Raw genomic sequence first — 19,965 nt, 5'->3', positions numbered from 1 at the left:
GTATAACCATGGGAAGAGGGAAGACTCACAATGAAGTCCATGGAAATCTCAGTCCATGGGGCGGTAGGAATTGGTAAAGGTTGAAGAAGGCCTGGGGTCTTGGTGGTCATGTATTTTGTCTATTGGCAAGTAACGCATGCAGTCACATATTTTTCCACAGATTGCTTCATGCCTGTCCAGTAAAATTGCTCTGCGACCCTTTTATATGTTTTCAAGGTTCCTGCATGTCCTCCCTATGGGGTAGAGTGAAATTCATGGAGCACTTTTTCAATAATAGGAGAATCCTTTGGGATGTACATACGAGACTGATACAATAGGAGACCATTTTGTAAACAAAATCCAGGGGGAAGCTGGTCACGACGCTGCAGCTCATGATACTTGAGTAGTTCTGGTGCAGATGTATTGGCTTTGCGTAATTCAGATATGATGGCACTTTCAAGTTGGGTATAAATATGGTAGTGAGTAGCTGGTAATCGAGATAAGGAATCTGCAACAGAATTGGTGTTTCCTGCACGATAAACAATATCAAATTCATATCCCAAGAGTTTGGTGAGATAATATTGTTGTTCTAGTGTTTGAATCACTTGTGACATCAAATCTTTCAAACTTTTATGATCTGTTTTGATGGTGAATTTTTTTCCCAGCAAGTAGTGCCTCCATCTTGCGACTGCCTGTGTGATGGCATAAAGTTCACGCACATATGTGGATGCTTTGGTCATCTAGGGAGAGAGCTTCTTACTAAAAAATGCCAAGGGATGGCCGTGTTGGGATAAGATTGCTCCAATGCCCTGTGTGCTTGCATCGATTTCAACCTCAAATGTAGATGAAAAATTAGGAAGAGCGAGGATAGGGGTTGATGTGAGTGCATGCTTGAGTGTCTCAAATGCTAATTTTGCCTCGGGTGTCCAATGAAAACGATCCTGTTTCAACATATCGGTAAGAAGGTATGCGATAGTGGCATATCCCTTTACAAAACGACGGTAATATCCAGTGATTCCCAAGAACCCACGTAATTGCTTAACATTATGGGGTAATGGCCAAGAGACAATGGCTTCTATTTTAGTTGCATCGACTTGAACTCCCTTTGCAGACACAACATGACCCAAGTAATGTACGGATGGTTGAAAAAAATCACATTTAGAGAGCTTAGCAAAGAGAGAATGGTTTTGTAAGGTTGTCAAAACCATACGAAGGTGATGAATGTGATCCTCCTTGCACTTGCTATAGATCAAAATATCGTCAAAGAAAATAGCAACAAATTGACTAAGAAAAGGTTTAAAAATTCGATTCATTGTTGCTTGGAAAGTGGCTGGAGCATTAGTGAGGCCAAATGGCATTACCAAAAATTCGTAGTGCCCATTATGAGTGCGAAAAGCTGTCTTGTGGACATCACCCTCAGCCATGCGAATTTGATGAAATCTCGAGCGTAAATCAAGTTTGGTAAAAATCACTGCCCCATGTAACTCGTCTAGGATCTCATCAATAGTAGGCATTGGGAATAAATAACGAATTTTAATTGCACTGAGAGCACGATAGTCAATACAGAAATGCCAAGAACCATCTTTCTTCTTCACCAAAAGCACTGGAGAAGAAAAAGGGCTAGTGCTATCACGAATGATGCCTGATTGGTGCATTTCAGCCACTAAACGCTCAATCTCTGCCTTTTGGAAATGTGGATATTTATATGGGCAAACTTGGACTGGTTTGGAATCTTGTTGCAAAGGAATTTGATGAGTAGTATCCCGAACAGGAGGTAACCCCTTTGGCTCTTGAAAAACTGTTGCGAATTCAGTTACCAATTGTTGTACAATATCGGGGAGTTCATGAGTGACAGTGGGTTGATCTTCCTGTAGATGTTGCATGGTATAAATAGAAGAAATATCATCATGAAGGAGCATCTTCTGCATACAATTATTTTTTAGCGAGTCTGGGTATAACAATTGCTCCGCATGTAGGATAGTAGGAGTTCCCTTATACATGAATTCCATTGTCAAAAGGTTATAGTCGGTCAGTACTCGACCCAAGCCCTGGAACCATGACAAGCCAAAGACTAAATCGGCACCGGAAATCGCTAAATGATGTATATCAACAGGAAAAGAAACTCCTTGTATTAGGATGGGAATATTAGAACTACAAGTGTTGCACCATAAGAAGTCACCGCTACCCACAATTACTTTAAAGGGTGAGATTGCGGTGGAAGGTATGCTCAAGCGTTGCGCAACCTCAGGCTTAATGAAATTTAGTGAACTGCCACTATCCACCAAAATATTAATGGTGTGTCCTTGGTAGGAGCCCTTCAAACGCAATGTGCGAGGACTATATTCCCCCGAGATAGCGTTGAAACTAATCTCGGGCGTGGTTGCATTGTTTGTGGTTATGTCATCCTTGGTTGTGTCATTTGACAATGTGTGACACATGTCTTGCAAATCTTCGGGAGCTAAGAGGACATAACATTTAGCTTGGCATCTGTGTGAGGGGTTGTATTTTTCATCACAATAATAACAAAGCCCTTGACAACGCCTCTCACGTAGTTCTGCTGTTGTAAAACGTTTGTAAGGAAGTTTAGTGGGTGCTGGATTGGTGTCTGGTGTGTGTGTAAGTGAAAGCGGTGGTGGGTCAATTGGTTTAGTATGTGTTGAGGGGTGTGGAGGAGGTGGTTGGAGGCTTTTGGGGCGGTTATTTGGTAATGTAGAGGGAGAAGAGAAGGGTGGTTTCAAGGATTGTCGTAAGGCTGCATGGTTTTGTTCATGAAGACGGGCTAGGGAAACTGCTTCATGGTAGGATGTTGGTTTGGCCAACCGAAGTTGACACTTCAAGTAATCGTTCAAACCTGCCACAAAAAAACTTATGAGCCATTGATCTGACAAACCTGTGACTTTAGTGGAGAGAGCCTCAAATTGATTTTGATAATCAGCCACTGTGCCTTGTTGTTTCAACTCTTTTAGGGCCTCTTGAGGATTGGTGTAGAGATCTGTGCCAAAGTGTTTGTAGAGCGCATCAACAAAGACCAGCCAATCTTGGGTATAGTTGTTGCGGATTATCCATTTGTACCATGCATAGGCCGGGCCTACCATGTGGAAGCTCGCATATTTAATGCGTTGCTCCAAGGGAATTCCAGTAATATCAAAGTATTCTTCCAAGCGAAAAATCCAATCATCCACATCGGTGCCATCAAACGAGGGAAGGTCACACTTGAGGTCCCTGTAAGATATGCGGGTGGTAGAAGAAGAGGGCTGGCCATTAGGTACGGAATGGTGGGGACCATCTTCATTGTCATCTTTACGGGGGGTGTTGTTCTCAATCATAGTCATCATTTTTGATAAATGAGATTCGATGTGCTCTTGAAAGCTTATGCGTTGTTCTGTATCATGCCGCGTGTCACTCTCAATGCGAGCCAACTCACTTTCTATCTTGCTAAGTCTCGTGCCGTCAGCCATGGGTACTCAATGAAAGCACCAGTGTTGAGCTTTATTCGAGTCAAGCCCAGAACTCCACAAGAGAAGAATTTCTCTTAAACACAATTCTTATTTTCTTCCTCTGCATAGTCCACATAATGGTCTTATTTAAAAGTGTGCATGTAACTAACATCCTATTTCCATGCACTAGATAACTAAGATAATAATTTAAATTGCAGAATCAAATAACTAATTGATAAACATAAAGATAAAATAAAGTAATCATGAGATAACAAAATCTATTGCCCATAATGGTGCTCCCTTAATTCTCGGTTCTTTCTTCCTATTTTCTTGGGGTGTATCAGAGCTCATTTGATCATTGAATAAGTTTATAGTAAATCTAAGTAAATTTAAACCCTAAATCAGTAATCACAAGTTAGTGGAGCTATTCATTTGAACATTGAATAAGTTAATAGTAAATTTAGGTGACAATCTTTATTTGGCTACCACAAATCATTTGTAAGAGCTAACCTTAACCATTATCTACTCACCAAGTATGACTTATAACGAGGATGTCTTTTTTTGATTCTCTTCACCGCCGTGCACGGTCGCCGGTTGCAATTTTTAGCGACCCATTTGTCCATGCAAACCATTTGTTGGCCTTTCTCACCATAACATCTATCTCAAAAAGTAAAAATTAAAAAATTCATACCTAATCTTTGACCACTTATTATTATGCATATTGATATTCACATTAGATGCCTAGTGAGTACAGATAAACAATCAGAGTGCATGATAAAAAAACCCTAGGAGGGTGGAAAAAAAAATTCCAAAGTGCAATCATTTTTTTCTTATGAAAGTATGTAACTAAAACCTGTTTCCTTTTTTTTTTAAAATTATTTTTTTTATAATTTCAGTTTGAGGGTCCATGGGCGCCAAAAACTCCCTCTCCCCCCAAAATTTGCGTCCCCGCCAAAGACAATGGTCCGGAAACGCACCCATTTCATATAAGTTCAACCGACGCTTCAGAACTTCACACTCTCACCCTCTCAAGTGAAAAAAAAAAGCCTTTTGAGGGAAAGGAAGACCCTCACGAAATGGGTTCCGCTTCTCTTCTGGATTCTTCCACTAACAACCCTTCTCAACCCTCTTCTGCTTCAAAATCAGGTAATAACAATACCAATTTTATTGATATATATATATACACCCTTTCCCTCTCTCTTCTTTAGGTTTCATTTTGTTTCATGTGCTTTGCTTCTGTGCCCAAGTAGTCACTACTCTCTGGGGTATGTGTTCTGTTCTCACAGCATGGAATTTTTTGTGTGTTAAGAATGTTTTTTTTTTTTTTTAAACCTTTTCAGACACCCATTTGTGTTTACTCGTGATTTTGTGTTAAAGATTCGATCTTTCGGTTTTGCCGTGGGTTCTAGCTTAGGGGCTTCGGAGTTATTGCAGATTTGACCTTGAAGGGTCATTTTGGTCATTTCTATCGGTAGATTTCTTCTGATTTTTCCTTGTTTCTTTAGCCATATTCTGCCTTCTACTTAGCGATTGTTAATGTTGTTTTTAGTCTTCCATTTTTTTTTTGTTTCTTTAACGATATTCTGCCTTCTATTTACTGTATTTTCCCCCTCATTTCAATTGGATGCACTTGTGAGCATTGGTGACCAAGATCACTGGTTGAGTAACTAAGTGGTTCAATCTTTATGTTTTAATGTCTTCAACGTTCAAATTCAAGTCATGCAGCAATGGTAGATAGCGGAATTAATGGCTTTTTCATAAATGCATTATTGCTAGGTGTAATGACCGGGTATTAGTAATGCATTGCGATGAATAGCAAATAGATTTTAAATCGTCATGTACTTGCTCCCATATTTATCCATTCTATAAATTTTTTTTGATCATTTTGTGGAAGTTCTATTTCCTTTTCCTTTTTTCCCCTTCTATTTTACAGGCATAGTGGATGATTATTATTCTTGGATATCACTTATTTCTGTCACTTTTACAGGCCTTTCTTGATTGTCTTTGTAGTGGCCTTTACACCACCTACACTATTTTCTTTGAAAAATTTATGAATTCATGTTTTTTTGTTCTTGAAATAGGTGTTGAGAACGGTAAGAGTAAACAGAAGTCTGTTGTTTCCAATACTGACGAGGAAGTTGTGGCCAAAGATAAACAAAAGAAGCGAAGTTTGTCGAAGAGCAGTGAGCAGCCAAACGGCAAGAAGAATAAACAGAAATCTGCTGTTTCCAAAACTGAAGAGGAAGTTATGGCTAAAGATAAACAAAAGAAGCAAAATTTGACAGAGAGCGAAGGGCAGTCAAATGACAAGAAGAGTAAACAGAAATCTGTTGCTTCCAAAACTGAAGTGGAAGTTATGGCTAAAGATAAACAAAAGAAGCGAAATTTGTCGGAGAACACTGCAGCTATGCGCAAAATGCCAAAACGTGCTGCAGCGTGTACAAATATGAAGGAGAAGTCCTTTTCAATATCCGAGAAGTCTTGTCTCATTGAAACAGAGGAGGATCAGATTGTAGAAGAAGAAATTCTAGCTGTTCGCATGACTGCTGGACAGGATGATGGTCGTCCAAATAGGAGAATTACAGAGTTCATCCTCCATGGTGAAAGTGGTACAAGACAGCCACTTGAGATGCTGGAAGTTTATGATTTATATATCAGTGGGGTTATACTGCCGCTTGAAGCAAGCACAGGCAAGAAGAAAGAGAAAGGTGTTAGATGTGAAGGCTTTGGTCGAATTGAATCATGGGATATATCTGGCTATGAAGATGGCTCTCCAGTGATATGGCTTTCTACTGATGTTGCTGATTATGAATGCCATAAACCTGCCACTAGTTACAAGAAATATTATGATCATTTCTTTGAAAAGGCCCGTGCATGTATAGAGGTATACAAAAAACTTGCCAAGTCCTCTGGTGGGGACCCTGATATCAGTCTTGATGAGTTGCTTGCAGGTATGGTGCGGTCTATGAGTGATAGCAAATGCTTTACTGGAACTGCATCCATAAAGGATTTTGTTATTTCTCAGGGTGAGTTTATTTATAAGCAACTCATTGGTTTGGACATGACATCCAAGACAAATGACAGGATGTTTGCAGATATCCCTGCTCTTGTTGCTCTTAGAGATGAGAGTAAGAAACAAGCAAACTATGTACATGCTCAAGTAATGCCCTCAGATGGGACTTTAAGGATTGGTTCAGGAATTGGAGATGAAGAAAACAAGAATCAGATGGATTTAGTGGCTTCCGTAGATGAGGAAGATGAGGATGCAAAGCTAGCACGGCTGTTGCAGGAAGAAGAGTATTGGCAATCTATGAAGCAGAAGAAAAACTCCAGATCAACCCCCACATCTAACAAATACTATATCAAAATCAATGAAGATGAGATTGCCAATGATTACCCTCTTCCTGCTTATTATAAAACCTCTGTTCAGGAAGCAGATGAGTTTATACTTTTTGATAATGACTATGATGCGTATAACACTGAAGATCTTCCAAAAAGCATGCTGCATAATTGGTCTTTATACAACTCAGATGCAAGATTGGTTTCCTTGGAACTTCTTCCTATGAAGCCTTGTTCAGACATTGATGTTACCATCTTTGGATCAGGTTCAATGACTCCAGATGATGGAAGTGGGTTCCATCTTGATACTGAGCCTGGCCAATGTTCTTCCACTGGTTCTGGAGCACAGGTTGCTGATGGAATTCCAATTTATCTGAGTGCCATAAAGGAATGGATGATTGAATTTGGATCATCTATGGTTTTTATATCCATCCGGACAGATTTGGCCTGGTATGATGCTTCTTGTCTAAAATAAATGATATTTTTTTTAAAATATATTTCAAATGAAATTAAAATTAGAAAATCATTTGTTTACCTGGTTATTAAATTGTCAATATAAGCTATTTGTATGTTGTAACCAAGTTGTTGCAAGAAATTCAAGTTAACATTTATGGATGAATTTGTCATATGAATGAAACATCTGTGCATACTTATGTAAATTAATCTTAGAATAATTTGGTTCTAAATGTCACAATTCCTATGTAAAATGACAAACAGACTCGATTCATATTTGATTCCTTTCAGGTATAGACTTGGCAAACCATCAAAGCAGTATGCTCCTTGGTATGACACCGTATTGAAAACTGCAAGGCTAGCTATAAGCATTATCACCTTGTTGAAGGAACAGAGCCGAGTATCACGACTTTCCTTTGGAGATGTCATTAAGAAAGTATCTGAGTTTAATCAGAAACATAGTTCTTACATTTCTTCTGATCCATTGACTGTTGAGAGATATGTTGTTGTCCATGGACAGATAATTCTGCAACTGTTTGCAGAATTTCCTGATGACATGATCAGAAAGTCTGCATTTGTGACTGGTCTTGCAAACAAAATGGAAGAGCGACACCATACCAAATGGTTAGTGAAGAAGAAAAAAGTTGTGCCAAGGAGTGAACCAAATTTAAATCCCAGGGCAGCAGTGGGTCCTATTGTATCAAAGAGGAAAGCTATGCAAGCTACAACAACAAGGCTGATCAATAGAATATGGGGAGAGTATTACTCAAACCACTTGCCAGAAGATTCAAAAGAGGGAACTGCTACTGAGTTAAAGGATGAGGATGAAGTGGAGGAACAGGAAGAAAATGAAGATGAGGACAATGAAGACGAGACAATACTTTTGGAGGGAACCCCAAAGCCACATTCAGCTTCAAAGCAGACTAAAACATTTTCTGCTGAGACAGAAATAAGATGGGAAGGGGAACCTGAAGGGAAGACTAGTTCTGGATATCATGTTTATAAACAGGCAATCATTCATGGAGAAGTTGTTTCTGTAGGAAGCTCTGTTTTAGTGGAAGTTGAAGAAGCAGATGAACTTCCAGACATATATTATGTTGAATATATGTTTGAATCAAAGAATGGGAGAAAAATGTTTCATGGTAGGATGATGCAGCGTGGTTTTCAGACTGTTCTTGGCAATGCTGCTAATGAGAGAGAGGTGTTTTTGACTAATGAGTGCAGGGATTTGGGGCTGCAGGATGTCAAGCAGACAGTTGTTGTGAGTATTCAAAAAAAGCCTTGGGGGCATCAGCATCGAAAGGACAATATTGCTGCAGATAGAGTTGACAGGGCTAGAGCAGAAGAAAGGAAGAAGAAAGGACTACCTACTGAATATTACTGTAAAAGCCTGTACTGGCCTGAAAGAGGTGCTTTCTTTAGCCTTCCATTCAATACTATGGGTCTAGGGTCTGGTGTTTGCCCATCTTGCAAAATACAGGACACTCAAAAGGAGAAGGATATTTTCAAAGTACTTTCCTCCAAGTCTGGTTTCCTATTGAAAGGAACCGAGTATTCTCTTAATGATTATATTTATGCAAGTCCTTTTGAATTTGAGGAAAAGATAGAGCAAGGGACCCATAAGAGTGGGAGGAATGTAGGGTTGAAAGCTTATGTTGTGTGCCAAGTGCTTGAGATCATTGTCAAAAAGGAAATAAAACAAGCTGACTCAAGATCTACACAGATCAAAATCAGAAGGTTCTTCAGACCAGAAGATGTATCAGATGAGAAGGCTTACAGCTCTGATATACGAGAGGTATAAGCTACTTAGATGTTAAGTGAGTCAATCCATACACATACATGCACATAGGAGAGATATCAAAATGGTTTTACTGAAAGAGCGACTAAAACTGGCTATTGTTTTTGTATCAGTCTTAGACAGCATGATTCTTTGAATTATTTTAATATGATTTTCTGTAAGTCATCCATGCTTGATCTCACTGATTTTGTATGTTTTTATATTGACTTACATTTCATGATTTATATTTTAGGTGTATTACAGTGAGGAAACACATATAATCTGTGTGCAATCTGTAGAAGGGAAATGTGAAGTCAGAAAGAAGAATGACATTTCTGAACCCAGTGCCCCTGGATTCTTCCAAAATGTATTTTTCTGTGAGTACTTGTATGAGCCTGCCAGTGGCTCGCTGAAGAAGGTATTGTGTTATACAAGTGTATAATGTGCCTGTTAAGGGTTTTTTTTTTTTTTTTTTTTTTTTTTTTGCTTTCCATTTTAAATGAGTGTGGCCTTTGGATATTGAACCAATCTATATCAAGTGGATCTGTTCCCTTTTCATTTAATTACTGTCAACCTTTGTGGTACTGGGAAACAATGATTGCTTTGTGGTGTGTTGCTGTGTGATAGAATCTATCCAGATCTTTATATTCAGTAGTGAAATTTTCAGGAGTTTAAATTTGATTCAATAGTTTAAAAATATTTACACTATTGGTGAACAAGAAAGTGTCACATTCTAGCAACTTTGGTGTTTTACCTGTAGTATAAATCAACTCAATAGGTGGTATCATAATGACATTGTACTCAAAATCAACATTATGTCCAAGTATATGGTATGGTTTTCAATAATTAACTATTTTCTTTTTCAATTGCTTGACAGTTGCCAGCTCATATAAAAGTTAAATATTCAAGTGGACAAACATCTGATGCTGCAGCTAGAAAGAGGAAAGGAAAATGTAAAGAGGGAGATGGTGTCCCAGAGTCTGATAAGGAAGGGAAAACATTAACTGAAAAACGTTTAGCAACCCTAGACATTTTTGCAGGTTGCGGTGGCTTATCACAGGGGTTGCATCAGTCGGGTAATCTTAACTACATTATTGTAGCAAGAAACTCATCTGTATCTGGTATCAATGCATAATATAACATGTTTTATTGCTTAAATGCTTCAGGAGTTTCATCAACTAAATGGGCTATAGAGTATGAAGAGCCGGCTGGTGATGCATTTAAAGCTAATCATCCTGAGGCATTGGTGTTCATTAACAATTGCAATGTTATTCTTAGGTAAATATCCCCATTTAGATAACAGATTCCAGATCCCAAGGTTGATAATAGAATGGAACCCATTTACGTGATTTGGTTAATATATTCTTGTAATGTAGGGCTGTGATGGAAAAATGTGGAGACACAGATGATTGTATCTCAACATCCGAGGCTGCAGAATTGGCTGCAAAGCTTGATGAGAAAGAAATAAGTAGTTTACCCATGCCTGGACAAGTTGATTTCATTAATGGGGGTCCTCCATGCCAAGTTAGTGTTGCTGTTGGCTTTTTTTATTTTATTTTTTATTTTTATCTATTTTGCTGATGAATATAGTTCAGGGTAATTATTTAGTAATGTGTTGTTTCACTTTCAGGGTTTCTCTGGGATGAATAGGTTTAACCAGAGCAGTTGGAGTAAAGTCCAGTGTGAGATGATATTAGCATTCTTATCCTTTGCCGATTATTTCCGGCCAAGGTACTTCTTGTTGGAAAATGTGAGAAACTTTGTGTCTTTCAATAAAGGACAGACACTCCGTTTAACTTTGGCTTCGCTTCTTGAGATGGGTTATCAGGTAAAATTATGTTACTGCATCTTTCTTCCTAAGTAATTGCACTAATAGATGATGATTAGAACCTCAATGAACTAATGAATGCTGATTTACTTGTCCAAAAGGTGAGGTTTGGTATCCTTGAGGCTGGAACATTTGGGGTTTCTCAGTCAAGAAAAAGGGCATTCATATGGGCAGCCTCTCCTGAGGATGTGCTTCCTGAATGGCCAGAACCAGTGCATGTCTTTTCGGCTCCCGAATTGAAGATCAAATTGTCAGAGAATGTCCAGTATGCTGCTGTCCGGAGTACTGCAAATGGTGCTCCATTACGTTCGATAACTGTAAGAGATACCATTGGTGATCTCCCTCCTGTTGGCAATGGAGCCTCAAAAGGAGTTATGGAGGTATGTAAAATAGAAAAGATAGATGTCTTACATTCTTCTACTCTTCAACAGTTTGAGTTGGCTCTATACTCACTACTTACCTGTGTTTTATGTTGCATAGTATCAAAATGATCCTGTCTCGTGGTTTCAAAAGAAGATTCGTGGTGACATAGCTCTCTTGACTGATCATATTTCAAAGGAGATGAACGAATTAAACTTGATTCGATGCCAGAGAATACCTAAGAGGCCAGGTGCTGATTGGCGTGATCTTCCAGATGAGAAGGTGAAGCTAAAATTCTTGTGAATTTGAGCATAAGAATTTGTGGTGTATCTAATTTATGAACTAAAATGAAATGCAGGTAAATTTGTCTACCGGACAAATTGTTGATTTGATACCATGGTGCTTGCCAAACACGGCTAAGCGACATAATCAATGGAAGGGACTGTTTGGTAGGTTGGATTGGCAAGGGAATTTCCCAACTTCCATTACAGACCCTCAACCAATGGGGAAGGTTGGAATGTGCTTCCACCCTGACCAAGATAGGATTCTTACTGTTAGAGAATGTGCTCGGTCTCAAGTAAGTATATTTGCAATGATCGAGTTCAAGTTTTGATTTCTAGTCTTAATAATTACAACATGAAAGCCTAGGAAATTGGAAATATATAAATCTATTAGCTAAGCGTGTCTTTATCCATGAATGCAGGGCTTCCCAGATAGCTATCAATTTTGTGGCAATATCATACACAAGCACAGGCAGATTGGTAATGCTGTGCCTCCTCCTCTGGCATTAGCATTAGGGAGGAAGCTCAAGGAAGCAGTGGATAGTAAGAGCTTCACTTAGAAGATGTCAGATAGTGCAAAAAATCATTCAGGGTTCCAGAAACTAGAAACCCTTGTATATAGTTGATCATTTGTTTTGAGGTTAATTGCTTGTCTAACTTTCCAAAACCAAAGAATTGAATGGATCATTTGTTCTCCCATTGTGTAGTTGACAATTGAGACCAAAATTTGTTTTTGAAATCGTTGACTTGGCATTCAATAGTTAAAATTTATAAAATCATGACAATAAATATTAGTAGGTTTAGACACTTATTTGATATTTATTAGTTTTAAAAGCTAATATAATAATGCTTATCACTTACATAATTAAAATAATTCTTTACTCGTATTATTATACGGGGTTTTATAACAGCTTACATGTCACAAAAATTGCAGATAAAATTCATAAAATACTTCATCGGGTAGCCTTCTCACCTTTCTGTGTCTTTTCTTATTTATTCTTTTATTTTTTTAAAATAGGTTAAAATTGATTTTTGTCTCTTATTTTTTTAACTTTTTTTTGACAGCTGAGAATCAATTCCTTTCTATTTCAATAATACGAGTAATACAAAGGAAAAAGTAAACATGTAAATTCTCAGTTGTATTCTCAGCAAACATGAGTTGCATTATTAGCCCTCCTAGGAACATATTTTAAAAGAAACCATAATTTGCTGATTCAAGAGTTGTCTAATGTGTTGAGCAATGACACCCTCTTCTCCTAGACTGGTTTGATAACCATGGAACAAGTCTATCAGGTTCTTGTAATCTGATTCAAATGGCCCTAATGTAGCAGCCTACGCATAGTCTGTAACAAGGCAAAAGCTTCACCCTCTAGAGGTTGAAAAAGAATGGAAAACTGTTCTATTCTTGCGGCTATAAAAAAGACCATTTGAATCTTTTACACAACAGGTAAAACCTGTGAAATTCTGAGCTCTAAAGAGTGCAACATTATTATTACATTTTACAAAGCTCAAAGGTGGTTTTTGCCAAATTGGCTCCAGGCTACTCCCAGTTCTCATTTGTTGAGCCATTCTCCAATCTTGGAGCATAGTTTAGCTATAAATGCAACTGTACTGTACTTGCCAATTCATCATAATTTTTCCAAAGTATTTCATTCATACGCTTCCAAAAACTCCAGATGTGCATAACAAACTGGTGGTCTTGTTCATCATTAAAAATTTCAAAAAGATGAAACATCACCTTTTTAAATGAGTCGAGAGTCATCAAGAGTGGCTCTATATAATTCCACAACCCTATCAATATCATTCTCCAAATAGTACTACTTCCCGAACAAGTGAAAAAAATAGTGAAAGGAGTTCTCAATGACATTCTCACAAAATAGACGGAACCAGCCCCATCCCACATCCGGCCCCCAAAAATTGTTGGGTCCAGCCAGGCATCTTAGCACGTTAGGTTTGTCCCATTGACTCATCTAACTTATTTTATTTATTTATTTATTTATTTATTATTATTATTATTATTATTATTATTTCTTTATTTTTAATGTTAATTTTAAATAAGTTATATGAGATTTATTATGTGAGTAATCTGTGATTTGTTGTACAATACATATATTATGTATTTGATTTATTTTATTATTTGTAACTTGAGATTTTTTTTACAGCAAATTTTTTGGAAGAGTTATTATTATTATAATTACATATTATGTGCCAAATTTGAGATTTATTGTACAACAAATCAAATTAAATGTCTTAATTTGAGATTTATTTTATTATTTAGATACACTAATTTATGCTAATTTATATGAGTCTTTTAAATATTAAGAAATAAATATGTTGGAAGATGTATGAATGATTCAAAAATAAATATGCAACTTTTTCCTCATTTTTCTATTTTAATTTTTTTTGATAGGTTGATCTATCAATCCACTCTTAGACGAGACAAGTCAAAGTGTTCAACTCATTTTTACTTGGTGAGTCAACTCAACTCAACTTGATGATCTAACAATGTGATAAGTCAAAATGGGTTAAATAATTTAAATAAACATGATTGACTCATTTTTTCATTCCTACTCAAACGAGATTTTGCATGTAGACAATCTCGTCCTACCTACCATAAAAAACCTTAGTTTGCTGATGAAACATCAAATTCCAAATCTACACCAAGTCACCTCCCACCTTATAATAGTTCTGAACACCAAAGAGATCCATTAATAATTTGAATGTAAATTTAACACAATGGTTTACTAATAGAATAATCTCCCTTAGGAGAATAGTGTGCAAGAAAGAGTCCCAACACCTTGCTCTAAGGACAATAAGATCTTGAACAGTTAAAACCCGCATAGCATCAATAAGAGTAATTTTATCTTAAGTATTTTTATTTTTTTTTAAATTGTACACAAATTTACTTATAAGAAAATGAAATTAAATTAACGTTGATCCATCACACTTTTTTTAAAAATCCACTTAAATCATATTTTTTAAACACATTTTTTAAATTTCTTAATAATTAATTTCTTTCTCCTCCATTATTTATTAAATCACTTTTCCAAACACATCATGATAGAAGAAGTGATTTGACTCCTTTGTTTTCACTTTGTTGGGATACAAGTGGCAAATAACGTGTGACTGTTTTTGAGTGTTAAAAACCAGCGAGCTTCTTCATAAAACCACACATCCTCTCTTCACTTCTCACAAACCATGGAAACTGCAACCCTTCCATGGAAACATCGCTTACTCATTGCCCTCCTTTCCACCCTCGCCGACGCCTCTCGACGCTCCGACGCCACCATCAACCGCCGCCTCTTCAGCCTCGCCGACCGCAAGGCCCCCGCTATCCCCACCTCCGTCCACGCCCTCTCCTCCTCCGACGTCACCGTTCACGCCGCCCGCAACCTCTGGTTCCGCCTCTTCATCCCCTCCTCCTCCGCCGCCTCCCTCCCCGTCATCGTCTACTTCCACGGCGGCGCCTTCGCCTTCTTCGCCGCGGACTCCGCCCCCTACGACGCCGTCTGTCGCCTCCTCTGTCGCTCCCTTAACGCCGTCGTCGTCTCCGTTAACTACCGCCTGGCACCCGAACACCGTTACCCCGCGCAATACGACGACGGTGTCGACGTCCTGAAATTCCTCGACCAAAACGGCGCCGTTTTGCCTCGTTCCGCTGACGTCAGCAAGTGTTTTTTGGCGGGGGATAGCGCGGGTGCCAACCTGGCACACCACGTGGCGGTTCGGGTTTCCAAAGAGGGGCTCCGAACCGTGAATGTCATCGGGTTGGTTTCGGTTCAACCCTTTTTCGGAGGAGAGGAGCGGACCCAATCCGAAATTGAATTGACCCGGGTTCCGATTATTTCGGTGGATCGGTGCGATTGGCACTGGAAGGCGTTTTTTGCCGAATGGGTTGGGCCGGGACCATGAAGCGGTTAACGTGAGTGGGCCCAATGCGGTGGATATTTCGGGCCTGGATTACCCGAATACGATTGTGTTTATGGGTGGGCTTGACCCGTTGCGCGATTGGCAAAGGAAGTATTATGAGTGGTTAAGGAAATCGGGGAAGATGGCTGAGTTAATCGATTATCCAAACGCCATTCACGCTTTTTACTTGTTTCCTGATTTGCCTGAGACTTCTTTCTTTGTTTCTCAAGTGAAGGAGTTTATGATCAAGCAAATGTCCAATGTGAACTGAAGCTTATTATTTTGGTAATTTAATTACTAGTCCATGTAATGATTTGTATTTTCAACAACTTTCTTCTCTTATATAGAAAATGTGAGCTATAATGTTTCCTATTATTAATCTAAAATAATTTTTGTATTATATTATTTTTTGACAGGAAATACTCAATAAATGATTTTTTAATTCAATAAGTAATTACATATTTCGATAATATTGGGAGTATTGCTGAAAAAATATAAATTTAGGATAAGCTATATTGTTATCAACAACAAAGCACTAGTGAAAAAATAGGATACTACGTCACCTATTTTACGTCGGACATACAAACATCTGACGTAATAAAAATGCGGTAGCATGATTTGTAATTTTAGTGAAATTATTTACGTCGGACCTCCTAGGGTTCGACGTAAATTTTAACATCTATGTCGGCTATGCATTGTGTCCGACGTAGATGTTAAAATTTACGTCGGACCCTACTAGGGCCAACGTAAATAATCCAATCGAGAAATAAAAAATTTAAACCCAAACTCATCTCCCGCGTGTTGTGCAATGGAGGCCAGCGAGAAATTCGTCCGCCTCCTCCTCAAATCGTGGCTCTTCCTCACTTATGTCTACTTGTTCATCTACATCTTGCTCTCTTCCGGCGTCATTTTGTACAACAAAGTACCCATTTCTCCTTTTCTTCGTTTTCTTCACTTGACAATGTTTTCTCACTGAAAAAAATGGATTTTTTCATGTCTTGGGGCAATGGGTTCTTTCGCCCAAATACTTGTTCATCCACATGGGGTTCTCTGGGGCGGTTGCATTTGTCCTCGTGAGAGTCTTTAAGGTAACCCATCTTCTTCTACTTGCTACTTTCTTTGTGCAAAATCGTCGTTTTGTTTATTTAGTTTTACGAGGTGGCATCTTCTGCTGAGGTAACCCGTTCTTCATTTTGCATTGCATTCTGAGTTTTTGAAGATGGAGAAGGAAGTGGTCAAGTCCAGGTTGCAAAACGGGCCGTTCTGGTTGGAGAGCGGGCCGTTCTCCGTGCAGAACGGGTCGTTCTCCATTCAGAACGGGCTGTTCTCCATGTCGTTCTCCAACCAAAACGACCCGTTCTGCTTGCAGTCATTTTTTTATATTATTTATTTAAATTTTTTACAACTTTTTACGTCGGACCTTGTAATGTCCGACGTAAATTTACGTCGGTTTTCGCACCTCGACGTAAATTTTTACGTCTCCTGCTTCGACATCGGAGCTTTTTCTAATGTAAAACCTCTAAAATAACCGACGTAAAATGTATATTCTGTACTAGTCAAGTATCTGACTTTTTAATCTTAACAAATTAAAATTAGATTTTTTTTGGACAAATATAGTACATAATTAGATGATGTTATGAAAGAGAGTATTTAATATGGTCTAAGTGATACTAAACTCAAAATATTCTAAAAGTCATATCTTAATGTATGTTTATGGTGACAAAAATGTTGTTGGTATAAAAGATATCATTAAAGATGATGAATCAAATATTAACTATTTATTATTAATAAAATTAATAAATATTTTACACTAATAATATTAACAATAATCTTTGTGTTTAATGTATTATTATGTTATAGATTATATTACATGCACTTTTCAAGTTCTCCTTCTTTCTTTTTTCCCTTTTTTAATTCCATCTTTCTTAATTACATTCAAAACATTTAAAAAATTATAAAAATGAAAATAACGCTATTTGCTGTCAATTTTGATGATAAAGAAATCACGAATGTGGGGACTGAGGCTCTATTGCAATGCATGCATGTCCCTTCATTTGTTTTGTTTTTTTTCGTTTTTTCGTGTATATATGTTAAACAATACGACAAGACCTATATATGTTGGGAAAAAAGGTACAGAATAATAATGACAAGTAAATGGAAATGAATCGTTATTCGTTAATCCAAAATGGATCAATTCCCACTTGGCCTCTTTGCATTGCCATGAGGAAGTTTAATTAATTTCACATGCAATTCCAACAATTCTGCATAGTGACTTTGGCTCTTTTGCATGTGGCTGAAGCTGAACTATATATAGAGAAACGTGAATCATATGAGGATAGTTTATGACAAGAGATAAACTGAGGATGTGGACGGAGAGAAAGCAGTAATGTATTATTGGAGGTACTATCTGATTGCTGGTTCTTTACACGACATCTTTGTTTCTAACAAAAATACCGATTCTTTTTATTACTAATAAATTTGGTATAAGATATTTTCTAAAGAAAGCAATATATATATATATATATATATATATATATATATATATATATATATATATATATATATATAGATAGGGTTATAATTATACCGGTGTAACTTTTACCAAGTATTACACCACTCAATAACTTTATATTAATTTTGAATTTTGTAAATTCAACCGTTAGATTGAAAGTTCGTATCATTTTATACATATATATCAAATTTTGTTAAAATTGAACGACAACTTGAAGGTAATCAAAATGTTTATATTTTAGTGTATTTTGAAATGAATATATTACGTCAATTTTGTTTTATAAAAATGAAATATCAAATCATCTTGGATTAATATAAAATTTCGTATATATAATCTAAGAGATATGAACTTTCAATCTAACGGTTGGATTTACAAAATTCACATTTAATATAAAGTTATTGAGCGGTGTAATACTTAGTAAAAGTTACATCAGTTTTATTATAACCCTTATCATTTTAAAATATATAAATTATTATTTAAAATTTTAAATTTATAATAAATAATTTAAATTGTATCATAATATTAATTTTAAATAGAAATAAGTATATTGTTAATTATAAAAGTAAGTATATATATAAATAAAGATTAATTAAATATAATATAATTATTATTGGTAATATAATTATTATATATATTTTTATATTTTTATAGCGGTCCGGACATACTGAAATGAGAGAGATCCAAAGATAGTATAAGTATAAGATTATATAGTTGAGGATGATTTAAATAAATTAATTTGTACTACTTATACTAACAACATGCATATGCTTTTCGGTAGCTTATCTCATCAGAACTCCATAGATAAGTGTGCTTGACTTGGAGTAATATAGGAATGCATGACCTTCTAGGAAGTTTCCCAAAAGTTGTACAGTAAGGACAAAACACGTTAAAAAGTGAAGTGTCGTGAAATAACATCCTTGAGAGGCCAAATATAAGGGTTGTTACATTAATAAATTTATTAAAATTAAACAAAAATTTTCCCACGAAAATTTTCATAGATAACCTCACTCATAGATAATTCTGTAGGTAAGTCTTTTAAATCTTATCCGTAGATATAATTTGTAGATAATAACTTTCGTGAGTAATCCGTAAATATGTCCATATGTAAGGTTATCTACAGATAAACTTTCCGTAGATAACGTTATCTACAACCATATTACCTACGAATTTTTGGCTGTACATAATCCATAGATAATTAAGATTTATCTACGGATTTTCATGTTTATCTACGGATTTCTTCCGTAGATAATCCTGATTTTTCTTGTAGTGATAAAAATATTTATGTGTTTTGTATGTTTCTTGTTCAAATATAATTACATAAAGATACATTAAATTAACAACTTTCAACATTATAAAAAAAAAAAAGACAACATCTAGCCATAAGTCTAACATGACACATATTTTTCATTATTAATATTATATCATAGTGATCCAGTCATTCTCTTCAGCTTTGCAGTTACATCTAAGGCACAAATGGTAGCATTAAGTCAATATTAAATTTTTTTCAAAAGTGGTTTTTTAAGAATTAAGATGCAAATAGGAGTTGTTTCTTGAAAAAAAAAGTAGAAAACTATTTTTTTTCTTATGAAAAAGTAGTTTAAACAGACACAACAAAAAAGTAAAAAAATTACTTATTTTATTAAAAATAGCATACATAAAAAAATATATAAAAAAAACTTGAACAAACAGGTCTGTTATGTCATCCCTGCTAATAGAAATTAGCACTAATCATGTGATTCATAGATAAACTAATAAAGGGCTTAAAATTCCAAGGAAATTCTATCATGAGCTCCTCACCATACCGCTCCATTTTTTTTTTATCAATGTACCTCATGATATTTAAACACAACATAATATACAAGCCTAATATAATATAAAACAACAAATTTACCCCTAAATGAACAACTGAAGTTTGATCACTTGCAATTTAATCTACATTTTAGTCCTAAAAAACAAGTATTTTCATGCATTTTAGTATTTAAATATGATTAGGATAGCTTGTTATTCTTCCTTTTCTACTTTAATGCATTTTTTGGTATATTTTAGTTGTTTCTAGAGGGTTTAAGCTCAATAAGGGATCATAAAGAGTG

General features: G+C 36.3%; 2 protein-coding genes across 2 annotated transcripts; both read left to right on the top strand.

Moving 5' to 3' along the window:
- Positions 1 to 4,243: 4,243 nt before the first annotated feature.
- LOC109818501 (DNA (cytosine-5)-methyltransferase 1) lies at positions 4,244 to 12,193 on the top strand. The gene is made up of 12 exons (XM_020383983.3): positions 4,244 to 4,562; positions 5,498 to 7,205; positions 7,500 to 9,003; positions 9,239 to 9,403; positions 9,863 to 10,061; positions 10,152 to 10,263; positions 10,362 to 10,509; positions 10,616 to 10,813; positions 10,915 to 11,193; positions 11,294 to 11,455; positions 11,532 to 11,750; positions 11,877 to 12,193. Exons 1-12 carry the CDS (start codon positions 4,493 to 4,495, stop codon positions 12,012 to 12,014), a joined length of 4,902 nt encoding a protein of 1,633 aa, XP_020239572.3. The 5' UTR covers positions 4,244 to 4,492; the 3' UTR covers positions 12,015 to 12,193.
- Positions 12,194 to 14,543: 2,350 nt separating this feature from the next.
- Positions 14,544 to 15,763, top strand: LOC109818502 (putative carboxylesterase 18). The gene is given in 2 exon segments (XM_020383984.3): positions 14,544 to 15,333; positions 15,335 to 15,763. Coding segments are annotated over 2 exon segments (981 nt in total). The 5' UTR covers positions 14,544 to 14,652; the 3' UTR covers positions 15,635 to 15,763.
- The last annotated feature ends 4,202 nt before the right edge of the window (positions 15,764 to 19,965 follow it).

The sequence above is a fragment of the Cajanus cajan genome, chromosome 1 (assembly GCF_000230855.2).
Source record: "Cajanus cajan strain Asha chromosome 1, NIPB_CcT2T_4, whole genome shotgun sequence".
Taxonomy (NCBI): domain Eukaryota; kingdom Viridiplantae; phylum Streptophyta; class Magnoliopsida; order Fabales; family Fabaceae; genus Cajanus; species Cajanus cajan.
This window is presented reverse-complemented; position numbering and strand designations above follow the sequence as displayed.

What these genes read in the sequence shown, in the direction of transcription:
- LOC109818501 (XM_020383983.3), top strand. Translation starts at nt 4,493, where the DNA reads ATGGGTTCCGCTTCTCTTCTGGATTCTTCCACTAACAACCCTTCTCAA. An exon ending in CCTCAAAAGGAGTTATGGAG is followed by an intron (nt 11,194 to 11,293) that starts GTATGTAAAATA and finishes TATGTTGCATAG; the next exon opens with TATCAAAATGATCCTGTCTC. An exon ending in GAGAATGTGCTCGGTCTCAA is followed by an intron (nt 11,751 to 11,876) that starts GTAAGTATATTT and finishes CCATGAATGCAG; the next exon opens with GGCTTCCCAGATAGCTATCA.